At 45.0% G+C, this 14,291-nt stretch overlaps 1 protein-coding gene across 1 annotated transcript in view; it reads right to left on the bottom strand.

The window, feature by feature from the left end:
• Positions 1 to 14,291, bottom strand: part of LOC120991812 — a 43,586-nt gene that overhangs the window by 2,285 nt on the left and 27,010 nt on the right. Inside the window, exon 4 of the mRNA XM_040420572.1 lies at positions 6,236 to 6,319. Coding sequence (XP_040276506.1) covers positions 6,236 to 6,319 — 84 coding nt within the window. The remainder of the gene's footprint in view (positions 1 to 6,235; positions 6,320 to 14,291) is intronic.

Below are 14,291 nucleotides of genomic sequence, written 5' to 3'. Positions count from 1 at the left end.
ACCTGCATTTTGCAACCACTGAGCACCGATCAGTAGTGTCCATTACTGATCGCGTCTGCTCAGTTTGCACTCCAAGGTTTTTTTTTTGTGCTGAAAAGACTTTTTTTGTACAGCAAAGATTTTTTTTTGTGCAGAAAATACTTTTTTCTTTTTACAAATTTTCTTTCTCCTTTGTTTTCTTCTAAATTTAATTTCAAATGTATTACAAGCTCCTTCATGTGTGAAAACACAACATACACACCCCTCACACAAAATAAAGGTTTTCACATTTCACACGCCACACACCAATAAAATAAAAATGGCCCGTCCACCCAAACGAGTATACTCAGCTGAAGAGGCATACGCCATGCTTGCCTCCGATACTGAGTTTGCCAGTGAGGAAGAAGAGGATGCCACTTTCCTTTACTCCTCTATCCCCTTTTCATCATCATCTACTGATGAAGGATCCTGTAGAAGGTGCCCCAGGGTAGCAGCGGAGGCAGCCCCCCTGAGTAAACCCTTATGGACCCCACCCCCTGACAATTATCAGCCTCAAATTCCGGATTTTGAGGGCAGGTCCAGAATACAGATAGACTGTGCGGCCTTCACTGAACTAGATTTTTTCAAAATCTTCTCTGAAGACTTTGTAAATGTAATGGCGACCCGACAATTCATTGCTCAGAACCCTACGTTGGACCCCAGTAAGTGCAGCAGAGATGATGAAGTTTTGTGGACTCATGCTGCATATGGGCGTTGTAAAAAACAAACAAACGTTAGACAATATTGGAGTTTGGACATTTTCTACCAGACTCCAATTTACAGTAGCATCATGACCAAGAAGCGATTTGACTCAATTAGGAAATTCCTACACTACAGCGACAATTTACCGTGCACACCCCAAAACGACCCAACATTTGATCGTCTGTTCAAAGTTAGACCTGTCATTGACCACTTCAACACCAAGTTTGCTGAGGTGTACAACCCTGATAAAAATGTCTGTGTAGATGTGTCCCTATTATTCTTCAAAGGGAGGGTTAGATTCCGCCAGTACCTGCCTAGCAAACTGGCAAGGTATGGCATAAAAATATACAAACTTTGTGAGAGTAGCTCCGGGTACACCCACAAGTTCTGCATTTACGAAGGGAAAGATTCACGGATAGAACCCCCAAAATGCCTTCCCCCCTCATCCTAGGAGTTAGTGGGAAGATCATGTGGGACTTACTGCACCCACTGCTAGATAAGGGTTACCACCTCTATGTGGATAACTATTATACCAGCATACCCCTATTCATGTCCCTAACTGCCAGAGGTACTGTGGCTTACGGCACAGTACGCAAAAATCAGAGAGGTCTCCCTAGATCCTTGGTTGGGCAACCACTGAGAATGGGTGAAAAAGGGTTCTACTCCATGAGAACATGCTGGTGGTTAAGTACAAGGATAAGAGGGACATCCTTGTACTGACCACCATTCATACTAACGCCAGCTCCCCTGCCCCTGTACATGGTACCACTACCACTGTCCCCAAACCAGTTTTTATCCTGGACTACAACAGGCACATGGGAGGGGTGGATCTTTCAGATCAACTTATGAAGCCCTACAGTGCCACACAAAAAACGAAAGTGTGGTGCAAAAAGCTGGCCATACACATTGTACAGATGGGAATGTGCAATGCGTATGTGCTATTTCAATCTGCAGGCCACACAGGAACTTTCCTTCAGTGCCAAGAGGTAGTTATCAAGGCCTTAATTTTTCAAACCCAGGCCGCAGAGGGTCCCAGTACTTGTGGAAGTCATGGTTCCCCATGTCGTACCAGGGCAACATTTTCCAGGTCAAGACAGCAAGGAAGGGAAGGACCCAAAAAAGGTGCAGGGTGTGTTCCAAAAGGGGGATAAGGAAAGACACTGTTTACCACTGCGAAACCTGCCCTGAAGAACCTGGCCTGTGCATGAAGGAGGGTTTTAAAATCTACCACTAATCCATGGAGTATTAATTTAATTTCATCCTTTATGCTCCCTGTAATATTTCCACTTTATATTTATATCTCTGATTTAGTCCAGCTCGCTTGCACATCCACTACAACCACTACATATTCTTTTCTGTGAGACAACTGTTAGGTCAAAAGTGCCCTTTCCACCCCTTAAAATGTTTGTACGGGGGTCTTCGATCCAAAATGGGGTCACTTCTTAGGCCCCTTTCACACGGGCGAGCATTCCGCGCAGATGCGATGCGTGAGGTGAACGCATTGCACCCGCACTGAATACCGACCCATTCATTTCTATGGGGCTGTTCGCATCACTTGTGCGTTGCGTGAAAATCGCAGCATGCTCTATATTCTGCGTTTTTCACGCAACGCAGGCCCCATAGAAGTGATTGGGGCTACGTGAAAATCGCAAGCATCCGCAAGCGAGTGCGGATGCCGTGCGATTTTCACGCGCGGTTGCTAGGAGACGATTGGGATGGAGACCCGATCATTATTATTTTCTCTTATAACATGGTTATAAGGCAAAATAATAGCATTCTGAATACAAAATGCATAGTAAAACAGCGCTGGAGGGGTTAAAAAATAAATAAAAAATTTAACTCACCTTAGTCCACTTGATCGCGATGACGGCATCTCCTTCTGTCTCCTTTACTGAACAGGACCTGTGGTGAACATTCATTATAGGTCAAGGACCTTTGGTGACGTCACTCTGGTAAAAGATCATGTGATGGATCATGTGATGACCGGAGTGACGTCACCAAAAGTCCTTTACCTGTAATTAATGCTCACCACAGGTCCTGTTCAGCAAAGGAGACAGAAGGAGATGCCGGGCCGCGATCAAGTGGACTAAGGTGAGTTAATTAAAAAAAAAAAATTTATTTAACCCCTCCAGCGCTAGTTTACTATGCATTCTGTATTCAGAATGCTAATATTTTCCCTTATAACTATGTTATAAGGGGAAATAATACAATCTACAGAACACCGATCCCAAGCCCGAACTTCTGTGAAGAAGTACGGGTTTGGGTACCAAACATGCGCGATTTTTCTTACGCGAGTGCAAAACGCATTACAATGTTTTGCACTCACGCGGAAAAATCGCGGGTGTTCCCGCAACGCACCCGCACATTTTCCTGCAACGCCCGTGTGAACCCAGCCTTAGAGTTTTAAATTTCTGGACCTCAGGAATTTTTTTTATGCGACATGGCAACTAAAATCCATGTCTGCCAATTCAGACCTGCCAGCAAAATCCATATTTTGCTGTTTGCCTGCTGTGCGCCCATACAGCAGGCTACAAGCACATGTGGGGTGTTTCCTGAATGGGGAGAAAATGGGGAACACATACTGCATTTTCTCCTTTAGCCCCTTGTGAAATAAAAAAAATTAGGGTCTACTAGTAATTTTTTTTCCCCAAATGTGTGCTTTGAAATCCTTTAACAAGTGTTTCTGCATTCTGTAAGACACCTGTTTGCTGAAAAGTACCCTTTCAACCACTTAAAATGTTCGTAGGGGGGTGATCTTTTCAAAATGGGGTCACTTCTTGTGCTTTTTCATTTCTGGGGACCTCAGGAATCTTTTAAATGCAACATGGCACCTAAAATCAATGTCTGCCAATTTAGGTCAGCAAAATCCATATTTTTCTGTTTGACTCTAGAGCCTTGCTGTGCGCCCATACATAATTTTTTGAGCACACATGGGGTGTTATCGTATTTGGTGGGAAATGAGGAACAAAATGTGGGGTGAATTTTGTCCTGTTACCCCTTTCTGTGAAACGCCTGATGGGTCAAGGTGCTCAATATTCCTTGAGGGGTGTAGTTTCCAAAATGGGGTCACTTTTTGGGGGTTTCCACTGTAGGGCCACCTCAGGGTGTCTTCATATGCGACATAGCTCTCAATTACCTTTCCAGCTAAATCCGCTCTCCAAAACCCATATGGTGCTCCTTCCACTCTGAAGCCTGCTGTGTGCTCATACATCCGTTTTTGAGCACACATGGGGTGTTTATGTAAACTCCAGATTCAGGGTAATAGATATTGAGTTTTGTTTGGCTGCTAACCCTTGATGTGTTGCAGAAAAAATAGATTAAAATGTAAAATCTGCAACAAAAAAAAAAGTGAAATTTTGAAATTTCATTCCCATTTTCCTTTCATTCTTGTGGGGCACCTAAAGGGTTAACAAAGTTTGTAAAATCAGTTTTGAATAGCTTGAGGGGTGTAGTTTCTAAAATGGTGATTTATGGGTGGTTTCTAATATGTAAGCCCCAGAAAGTGACTTCATAACTGAACTGGTCCTGAAAAAATTGGGTTTTGGAGATTTTCTTAAAAATTTTAAGATTTGCTTCTAAACTTCTAAGCCTTCTAACGTCCCGAAAAAAAAAAAGGTAATTTTCAAAATGATCAGAACATGAAGTAGACATATTAGGAATGTAAACTAATAACTATTTTGGGAGGTATTACTATTATACAAGTAGAGAAATTGAAATTTGGAAATTTGCTAATTTTTCCACATTTTTGCTAAATTTGGTATATGTTTATAAATAAAAATGAAATGTTTGGACTCAATTTTACCACTGTCTTGAAGTACAATATGTGACGAGAAAACAATCTCAGAATGGCATGGATCCGTAAAAGCGTTTTAAAGTTAATACCACATAAAGTGACATGTCGGATTTGCTAAAAATGGCCTGGTCCTTAAGGTGAAAAATGGATGGGTCCTGAAGGGGTTAAAGAGCCTCTGTCAGCATGATCAACCCTATTAAACCAGGCATACTGCCTGGTAGGGTTGATCATGCTGATTAACCCCTTAGTGACCACGCACATTTTTTTAAAATCACAATGCACCATTTTGGGTACTTATAACAATTTATTAAAGCCAACTGATGAAAAGGCGTATTGGTGGTCACAAAGGGGTTATAGAGATATATTAGCACATTGGAGCACCAAAAAAAAACACTTTTCTCAATATGACAGCCTGGAGGTAAGTGGTCAGCTTTGCATTTAGATCTCCCAGGTTCAATTCCAAGGAGAGATTTCTAGATTTTTCTTCAGTTATTTTTCTCCGTCGTTTAACCCATAAGGCACACTATGGTATCTGTTGCTTGTGAACAAATAAGGATAGACTATATGGAATGCTCACTAAGAATACATACTATCCTCTATACGTAGTTCACCAGCATACATTGTTTGCTGAGCATACGCACAGACCAACCACAGTCTCACCAAGTAGTACAGTTAGTGCACATTGAGATGATTTTCCTTACAGCAAGGACAGAATGACTATAAACGAGTGTACACAGATCTCATAGGGCCCTATAGCAAAACTTAAGATAGGCTATCATTATCACATCGGCGGAGGTCTAAGTCCTTACACCCCCCCCAATCAACTGCTTTAGGGAGCCGCAGCGCTCACTGAGCCTCTTGTGAACGCTGCTGTCTCCCAGCAGCTTACCAAGCACATCACCCTACATAGTATAACGGCTGTGCTTGGTATTGCAGCTCAGCCCCATTCACTTAAATGGAGCAGAGCTGCAACTAGGCCATGTGACCGATGTACGGTGATGTCACAGGAAGAGGCCACATCGGTCACGCTGGCGTCTTCTAACAGCTGGTCGTGGGGGGGTCCCAGGTGTCGGGCCCCCACGATCTGATATTGATGACCTATCCTGAGGATAGGTCATCAATATAATTTATCGGATAACCCGTTTAAGTGGAAGAGATTTTTAAGAAATTGTAATAAAAAGATCATCCTCCAAAATGTGTCTGTCACATGGACTGTGTATCACGGACAGCACATACTCATGTGAAATCCACCAAAGGCATTTATAGCGTATACTGTACATATCTTTGATGTCTCCACCCATGGGATCTCCACCTGTTGGGAGATATTTCTGTTTCGTAAAGCAAGGCAACTATTGGTGGCTTCTCAAGGAGGAGAATAAATGGAGAGGTGACCACGCATGTGAGCATCAGCTATACAATTTTGCTAGGAAGATATTCTGTCAATATGTCCACCGTCAAAATGTATGTTAGTAAGAAGCAGTGGACAGGTGTAGAGGAGTTCAGACTACACAGGGTTTGTTTGTAGTCTGTTACCATGGAGACATGCAGGACTGCATAACAGATGTAGACACATAATAGCAGGTTATACTATTTGTAAAGTTGCTTTATTATTTATTTTAGTCTCTTCGGGACATTAAAAAATGTTGTTTCTGTAGGGGAACATTGACTTTAAACACCAAACAACCTCTATAGACATTTAGGAGTTTGTACGTAATAACTTACTTTTACTTTTTTTGCAAGTCGACTGCTTACTCGACCTTGATGTGTTTCTTTTAACATTTCCATATATGTGATCACGAAAGGCATCTAAAAAATTTTTATATATTCATTAATTTATTCCCGTTAGGCTCTGGTCACATACCTGTTTTAGGCTCTATTTAGTCCCAAGTTCCTTAGCATTGAAAGAGTTCTGCATGCAGCACTATTCTTCCCAGCAAAATAAAAGACACCCTCATGGAACACCAACAAATCTGATTGTAAGGTCTGTTGGGCACCACTGGTATCCATCATGTGATGAACATGGCAGAACATCATAGCTAAAGTTATAAATGCACACATCACCAGATACATCATTATAAATTAGCACTTTGCAATCCTCTTGGTCCTATTTCAATATGTGGCCCCATTGTGTAGAAATCAGAGTTTTTATTTTATGGTAATTAGCCCCTAGGTGCAACTAGGCTGTTGCACCTGAGGCTTTGCCCCCACCACCACAGGCAGTGGAGACGTACTCTCTCCTGGCCCTGAAGTCTCGCAGACATTCGGTGTACGCACTGTTCAGGGATGGAGCACCGATCCCAACACAACAAATTTCAAAATTTCATCAGATTTTGCCATGGATGCCACAGCCGGTCAGGCACTTCCTTCGCAATGGATGCTGCAGGAATAAATGCAGTATTACAGTACATGGCAGCCATTTGGTAGAGTCCCCCAGAACAGGAGCCAATATTTTCTATTCTGTCTTATAGAGGGACCCCTGGAGATGCTCCACTTCTGAATAGAGATGGCCTTGCGGTTCACCCGGTGGTCGTTTCATGGCAAACTTTGCTCGTTTGTGATTCGCCGAACATGCGAACATATGGCGATGTCTGCCGGCGCCATATTCTTTTGCCTTGTGCCGAAATTTGACCCATGACACATGCATCAGGTGGGACAAGACAGCCAATTGAGACGTTCCAGCACATGGACATACCCCCTACCCTATAAATAAACCCGATCTGGCCGTCATTTTACATTCAGTCATTTGCCAGTGTAGGGAGAGGTTGCTGTTAGGGACACCAAACGCTAGCTAATAGGGCCACAAAAGTCCTTTTAAGGACTGGTATAGGTGTGCTATCGATATGTGTGATATACTAAGGGGTGTGATATACTTATAATATACTTTTACGTACAGCAGTTGTGTGCGGTTCTGCTGAAATACCGCAGCTATACAAAGGGACAAACGCTATTGGAACAACTAATTGCAACTGGTGTGATATACCTGCTGCCCCCCAAAAAAACTGATTAAGGGGTTTGATATATCTGCTTCCAGCAAATAATCATTAAGGGGTTCTATATACCTCTTCCCCAAATACTGCTCTTCTATAGGGACTTTGTCACAGGGTAATTTTGAAAATGACAGGCAGAGGAAGGCCATTCCGCAGGGGTGGTAGGGGTCGGGCAGGTTCACCAGTCCGGAGCCTAAGTTGGAAGTTGGAGAAGGTGCGTGCGATTACAGTATGTCAAAGGACGCACCAGAGTTGGTTGAGTGGCTCACTCAGCCTTCTGCTTCTGCACCCTCCTCATCCTCTGTATCAGCACCCTCCTCACTCTCTGCTATGTACACCCCCCAAAGACGTCGTGTCGGTGCCAAGATACATCTGATCACACACACTTGGTCTAGCAAACACGGGCAGGGAAGGTACATAACTTTTACTGCCCACTGGGTGAACCTTCTGACGGCTGTCAAGCATGCAACCCATGGCACCCATGTGTATTTGGTGTTACCGCCATGGATTTCATGCAGACCTGCCTCTTATTCTCCACCTCTTATTCTTCTCCTCTTACTCCATCCTCCATCTCCTCCTCGGCTGACTCCAGATTTTCCACTGCTACTGCCTCTTCCGCTGCACCCCCCAGCTCCCCAGAACCTATTTTACGTGCCAGGTGAGACATTGCCATGCTGTGCTGCGGATGTTGTGCCTGGAAGCCAAGAGCCACACCGGTCCTGCATTGCTTTCAGCCCTGCGGTCACAGGCCATACAGTGGCTAACTCCGCTCAATTTGACAGTTGGTAAAGTGGTGTGCGACAACGGTGCCAATCTGCTGAGCGTGCTGAAACAGGGCAAAATGACACACATGCCGCGCATGGCACACGTCCTGAACTTAGTCATGCAGCGATTCCTTGCAAAATACCCCGGGGTCCAGGACGTCTTGGGGCAGGCCAGGAAAATCTCTGGCCATTTTAGAAGATTTTGCACGGCCATGGCTCGCCTTGCTGACGTTCAGCAGCGACACCACTTGCCCGTCAGACGTCTGATTAGTGACTGCCCGACGTGCTGGAATATAAGGGTCAGCCCCTAGAATACTGTTCTTTGCACAGATATCTGCAATATTGTGTTACATAGACTGTGATGACTTATTTCAGCCACTAGAGGCCGCTGTGGCTCTGAGTAAGAGGAAGCTGAACTTTTTCTGAGATACACAAGAGGTAGGAGGAGCCAGAAGTTCCCGGGGTTTGAGTCCTGGCTGGAGGTGTGTGTGTGCCCTGGTAGCTGTGAGGATGGCTGCCATGTTAGGAGCCAAGTAAAGGCTAGTGATGGGACATGGAGCTTGACTGATGGAGTCCTGAGAAGCTGTCTGTGTTTGAGACAGATCAAGATAGACTCTTAACTGAAATGGTGCAGCTGTAACCCAGAGAGTGAGAGAAGCAAGCCGCACGCTTAGGAAAGCAAGTGATCGAATCACGAGCCAGAGGACCCAGGCCACCACGCATTCAGATAAGACAAGCATCCACCTCGTGGGAGAAGACGACATCACAGACCTCTAATTAGATAACTCCAGAACTGTGAGTGTGAACTGGTGCTAATACGCGGTAGGGCATAGAGCAGGGGACTTTAGTGCACTGTAGAAGCGGACCCTCAGTAGCAGGGGTAGATAGGAGTATATTAGCTGAGTGTAGCCTGAAATGCTGCAGAACGCATTTATTCTAACTCTTGTTCAAGTATTCTGTGTAAACCTGTTTATACTGTTAATCCGATTTTCCGGCAGTTACATCTTGTTCTTTAATAAAGCGGGTCTTCAGTCTCCTTGTCTGCTGTACTGTACTTAAATCCTGCTTTGCGGTCTCTTCCTCCTCTGACCACTACAGGAACTCCACCTTGTATATGCTTGATAGGCTGCTCCAGCAGAAACGTGCTGTTAACGACTACCTGTACAAACTCTGCGGCAGGACAGGTTCTGGGGAGCTTTTTTTTTCTCATCGTGCCAGTGGCTGCTTATGCACTACGCATGCAGACTTCTGCAGCCATTTGATGAGATCACCAAACTGGTCAGTCGCAGCCAGGGCGCCATCAGTGACATCATACCTTGCGCCTTCTTTCTAGAGCGTGCATTGCGTTGTGTCATTGATCAAGCCATCGAGTAGCAGGAGCAGGAAGATGAGTAAGTCGCAATGCTGAATGAATTCCCAGGGGAGGCTACTCTATCTGAGACAAGTCACCAAGAGTCTGAAGAGGAATCAGAGGAGGATGGTGCCTGGGGGAGGAGGAGCAAGAAGAGCAGGCTTTAAACTTTTCTGGGATCCATGGTGTTGTCCGTGGATGGGGGAGGAGACCGAGGACGACATTCTCCTGGGCGATGAGCAGGAGCCAGGCCGCTCCACTGCTTCCAATTTAGTGCAAATGAGGGCCTTCATGCTCCAGTGTTTGAAGAGGGACCCCCGTATAAAAAGCATAAAGGGCAAGGACCAGTACTGGTTGGCAACGTACTTAGACCCCCGGTACAAACACAAAATGGCGGACATGTTACCAGCATCACAGAGGACTGTGAGAATGCAGCATTTCCAGGCCTTGCTTTGAGAGATTCTGCATTCTGCTGTTGCGGGCGCTGGCAGAGGAATTTCCACCCACGGAGAAACAGGTGCGGGTACCAATCCTACTGCGCATGCAAGAAGACGGCGGTTTGAAGATGTGTTGGTCACTTCTGATATGAGATCATTCTTGCAGCCAACCCATCGAAAGCCGCCCCCCCGGATCCAGCCTCAGGGAACGCCTAGACCAACAGGTGGATGCTCTAAGAAGAGACTAACCTCTTGACTACTGGGTGTGCAGGCTTGACCTGTGGCCAGACCTGGCACAATTTGCCATGGAACTCTTGGCTTGCCCCTCGTCGATTGTCCTGTCCGAAAGGACATTCAGTGCAGCAGGGGGGATCGTGACCACTAAGCGCACTCGCTTGGCTCACGACAGGGGGACTACCTCACATTTCTAAAAATGAATGAGGCATGGATCTCGGAGGAATTTAGCACCTGTGACGACCACATTTAATTGAATTTCACCTATTACCAGGGGCGTAACTAGAAGTGACTGGGCCCCACAGCAAATATTTGTAAGGGCCCATCCAGCGCGCTTCGCACCTCCCTCCTCCTGTGTAAACCCCACTCCTTTTGCACAGTGTAGCGGTATATTGTCGGGCACAGTGTAGCGGTATACTGTATATTGTCGGGCACAGTGTAGCGGTATACTGTATATTGTGTGGCACAGTGTAGGCTATATGTGTATAACATAAACAAATTTCATATGAAAACTTACAGTTACTTGACTTGGCCCTTGGGGATCTCGGACACCACTTCAACACTTGGCTGGGGGGCTCGGCGGAGCTGATGTTGTGCTTTATCCTAATGAGAAAGATTTCATAATAAGGATTTGGAGAAGGGGCAGAGGGGTCGAAGACGGGAGAGGCAGGTGCTGCTACTAGGGGGTCATACCATGTGGGAGTAATAAAGCCCACCATAATGCTCCCCCCCCCCCCGTAGTAATAATTCTCCTTATAATGTTACAGTGCAAAAATACCCCCTTGTAATGCCCCCAGTTGAGCTAATGTCCCCATAGTGCCCCCATAATGTCCCAGTATAAAATACCCCTATATAGTGCCCCCAGTAAATTCCCCCATAGTGCTCCTCTCCCCCCTTCCTGCTAGTGCCCCCCATAATGTACCAGTATAAAATGCCCCATATATAGTGCCCCAGTAGATGCCCCTCAGTGTCCGGCCTCTGATAGGCTGCCAGCCTAGTGTCCCCCATAATGCCCCCCAATAATGTGCCAGTAAGTGTCCCCATAGATGCCCCCCCATCATGTGCCAGTATCAAGTGCTTCTCTCCTCCCCCCCCACATGTCCCAGTATCATAGTGCCATCTCCCCCCTCCCACAAAAAAAGTGCCAGTATCAAGTGCCTCTCTCCCTCCCCCTCATGTGCCAGTATCAGGTGCCTCTCTCCCCCCCCCCCCAGGTGCCAGTATCAGGTGCCAACCCCTCTCCCCCCCACCATGTGCCAGTATCAGGTGCCAACCCCCCCCCCCCTCCCCCCCAGGTGCGAGTATCAGGTGCCTCCCCCCATGTGCCAGTATCAAGTGCCTCCCGCTCCCCCCATGGCAGTAACAGTCGGGTATTAAAAAAAATATATAAACACTTCTACTTACCTCCATGTCAGCGATGCAGCCTCTTCCTGTGTCCCGCCCTGTATGTCCATATATGAAGTCAGTGCTTGTATTTCAGAAAAGGTTCTGCTGGGATTCGAACCCACGACCTTCTGTATCAGAGGCAAAGCAGTTAACCTCAAGACCATTAGAGCTGCCTTGCTGCTGACTGAAAAAATATGAGACTTCTACTGTTATAGCTGGCTAAGTGTACATCTATACACATGACAGCTGCTCATATATAGAGATATAGCAGAGCTGAGTGTGCTGGGACAGCTGTCATATAGAGATATAGCAGTGCTCGGTGTGTTGGGGCAGCTGTCATGTGTATATATGTACACTTAGCCAGCTATAACAGTAGAAGTCTCATATTTTTTCAATCACTTGTAATGCAGCCTTTATGGCTGTGAGGGTAAATGCTTTGCCTCTGATACACTCAGACATTGGAGGTTGTGGGTTCGAATCCCAGAGACTTTAGGAGACAGTAAGATTAGATCACGTTAGCGAGGGGGCCTGGTCAGCCGCTGCTGCTGTGAAGGGGCCCTGAACATTAAGACAAGAATCGATATTTAACTAACTTGAAAATAAACTGTCACACATGCTGCCGGGGCGCCGGGCCCCCTTGGCAGCCCGGGCCCCGAAGCAGCTGTTTGCCCTGCTTCCCCGGTAGTTACGCCACTGCCTATTACCATTGTTTTTTTTTTCAAGAGGGGGGATTTCATTAGCCATGTTTTTAATCCAATTTTATATTTGTAGTTCTTTTAAACATATGTATTTGACATGTATTTGTACTGGCTTGCAGTAAAATTGATATCCAATAAAATTGATATCCAATGAACGTCTAATATACAGTACAGACCAAAAGTTTGGACACACCTTCTCATTCAAAGAGTTTTCTTTATTTTCATGACTATGAAGGCATCAAAACTATGAATTAACACATGTGGAATTATATACATAACAAACAAGTGTGAAACAACTGAAAATATGTCATATTCTAGGTTCTTCAAAGTAGCCACCTTTTGCTTTGATTACTGCTTTGCACACTCTTGGCATTCTCTTGATGAGCTTCAAGAGGTAGTCCCCTGAAATGGTCTTCCAACAGTCTTGAAGGAGTTCCCAGAGATGCTTAGCACTTGTTGGCCCTTTTGCCTTCACTCTGCGGTCCAGCTCACCCCAAACCATCTCGATTGGGTTCAGGTCCGGTGACTGTGGAGGCCAGGTCATCTGGCGCAGCACCCCATCACTCTCCTTCATGGTCAAATAGCCCTTACTTTCAAAGTTTTCCCAATTTTTCGGCAGACTGACTGACCTTCATTTCTTAAAGTAATGATGGCCACTCGTTTTTCTTTACTTAGCTGCTTTTTTCTTGCCATAATACAAATTCTAACAGTCTATTCAGTAGGACTATCAGCTGTGTATCCACCTGACTTCTCCTCAACGCAACTGATGGTCCCAACCCCATTTATAAGGCAAGAAATCCCACTTATTAAACCTGACAGGGCACACCTGTGAAGTGAAAACCATTTCAGGGGACTACCTCTTGAAGCTCATCAAGAGAATGCCAAGAGTGTGCAAAGCAGTAATCAAAGCAAAAGGTGGCTACTTTGAAGAACCTAGAATATGACATATTTTCAGTTGTTTCACACTTGTTCGTTGTGTATATAATTCCACATGTGTTAATTCATAGTTTTGATGACTTCAGTGTGAATCTACAATTTTCATAGTCATGAAAATAAAGAAAACTCTTTGAATGAGAAGGTGTGTTCAAACTTTTGGTCTGTACTGTACCTCCAGTCACATAATCACTTGATGTTTTCTGTCCGGTGAATGCCTAATGTTTGGGGCCTGTACTCCACTGGTCTGCAGTAAAATTTATATACAATGAACATCTAATATACCTCCAGCCACATAATGACTTGATCTTTTCTGTACGGTGAATGCATAATTTTTGGAGCCTGTAATCTAACTGGCCAACAGTAAAATTGTTATACGGTGACCGCCTAATGTACCTCCAGCCACATAATCACTTGATGTTTTCTGTCCGGTGAATGCCTAATGTTTGGGGCCTGTATTCCACTGGTCTGCAGTAAAATTTATATACAATGACCATCTAATATACCTCCAGCCACATAATGACTTGATCTTTTCTGTACGGTGAATGCATAATTTTTGGAGCCTGTAATCTAACTGGCCAACAGTAAAATTGTTATACGGTGACCGCCTAATGTACCTCCAGCCACATTATCAATTGTTATTTTCTGTACGGTGAATGAATAATGTTTGGGGCCTGTAGTCCACTGGCCTGCAATAAAATTGATATCCAATGACCGTCTAATATACCTCCAGCCACATTATCAATTGTTATTTTCTGTCCGGTGAATGTCTAATGTTTGGGGCCTGTACTCCCGTGGCCTAAAATAAAAAAATAAAAAATCTCTAGGCTCCAGCAGGGCACATTTTTGAGAGTTTCCCTTTAAGATGCATAAAAATGGCCGCTGATTAAAATACATATTTGTAGTGTGAATTTTTGCCATTGATCCCACTATGGTATGTCACTGCACATGTTGTGGGATGATTTATGCACTTCTAGTAAGTATTTGG

The sequence above is a fragment of the Bufo bufo genome, chromosome 2 (assembly GCF_905171765.1).
Source record: "Bufo bufo chromosome 2, aBufBuf1.1, whole genome shotgun sequence".
In the NCBI taxonomy this organism is placed as follows: Eukaryota; Metazoa; Chordata; class Amphibia; order Anura; family Bufonidae; genus Bufo; species Bufo bufo.
This window is presented reverse-complemented; position numbering and strand designations above follow the sequence as displayed.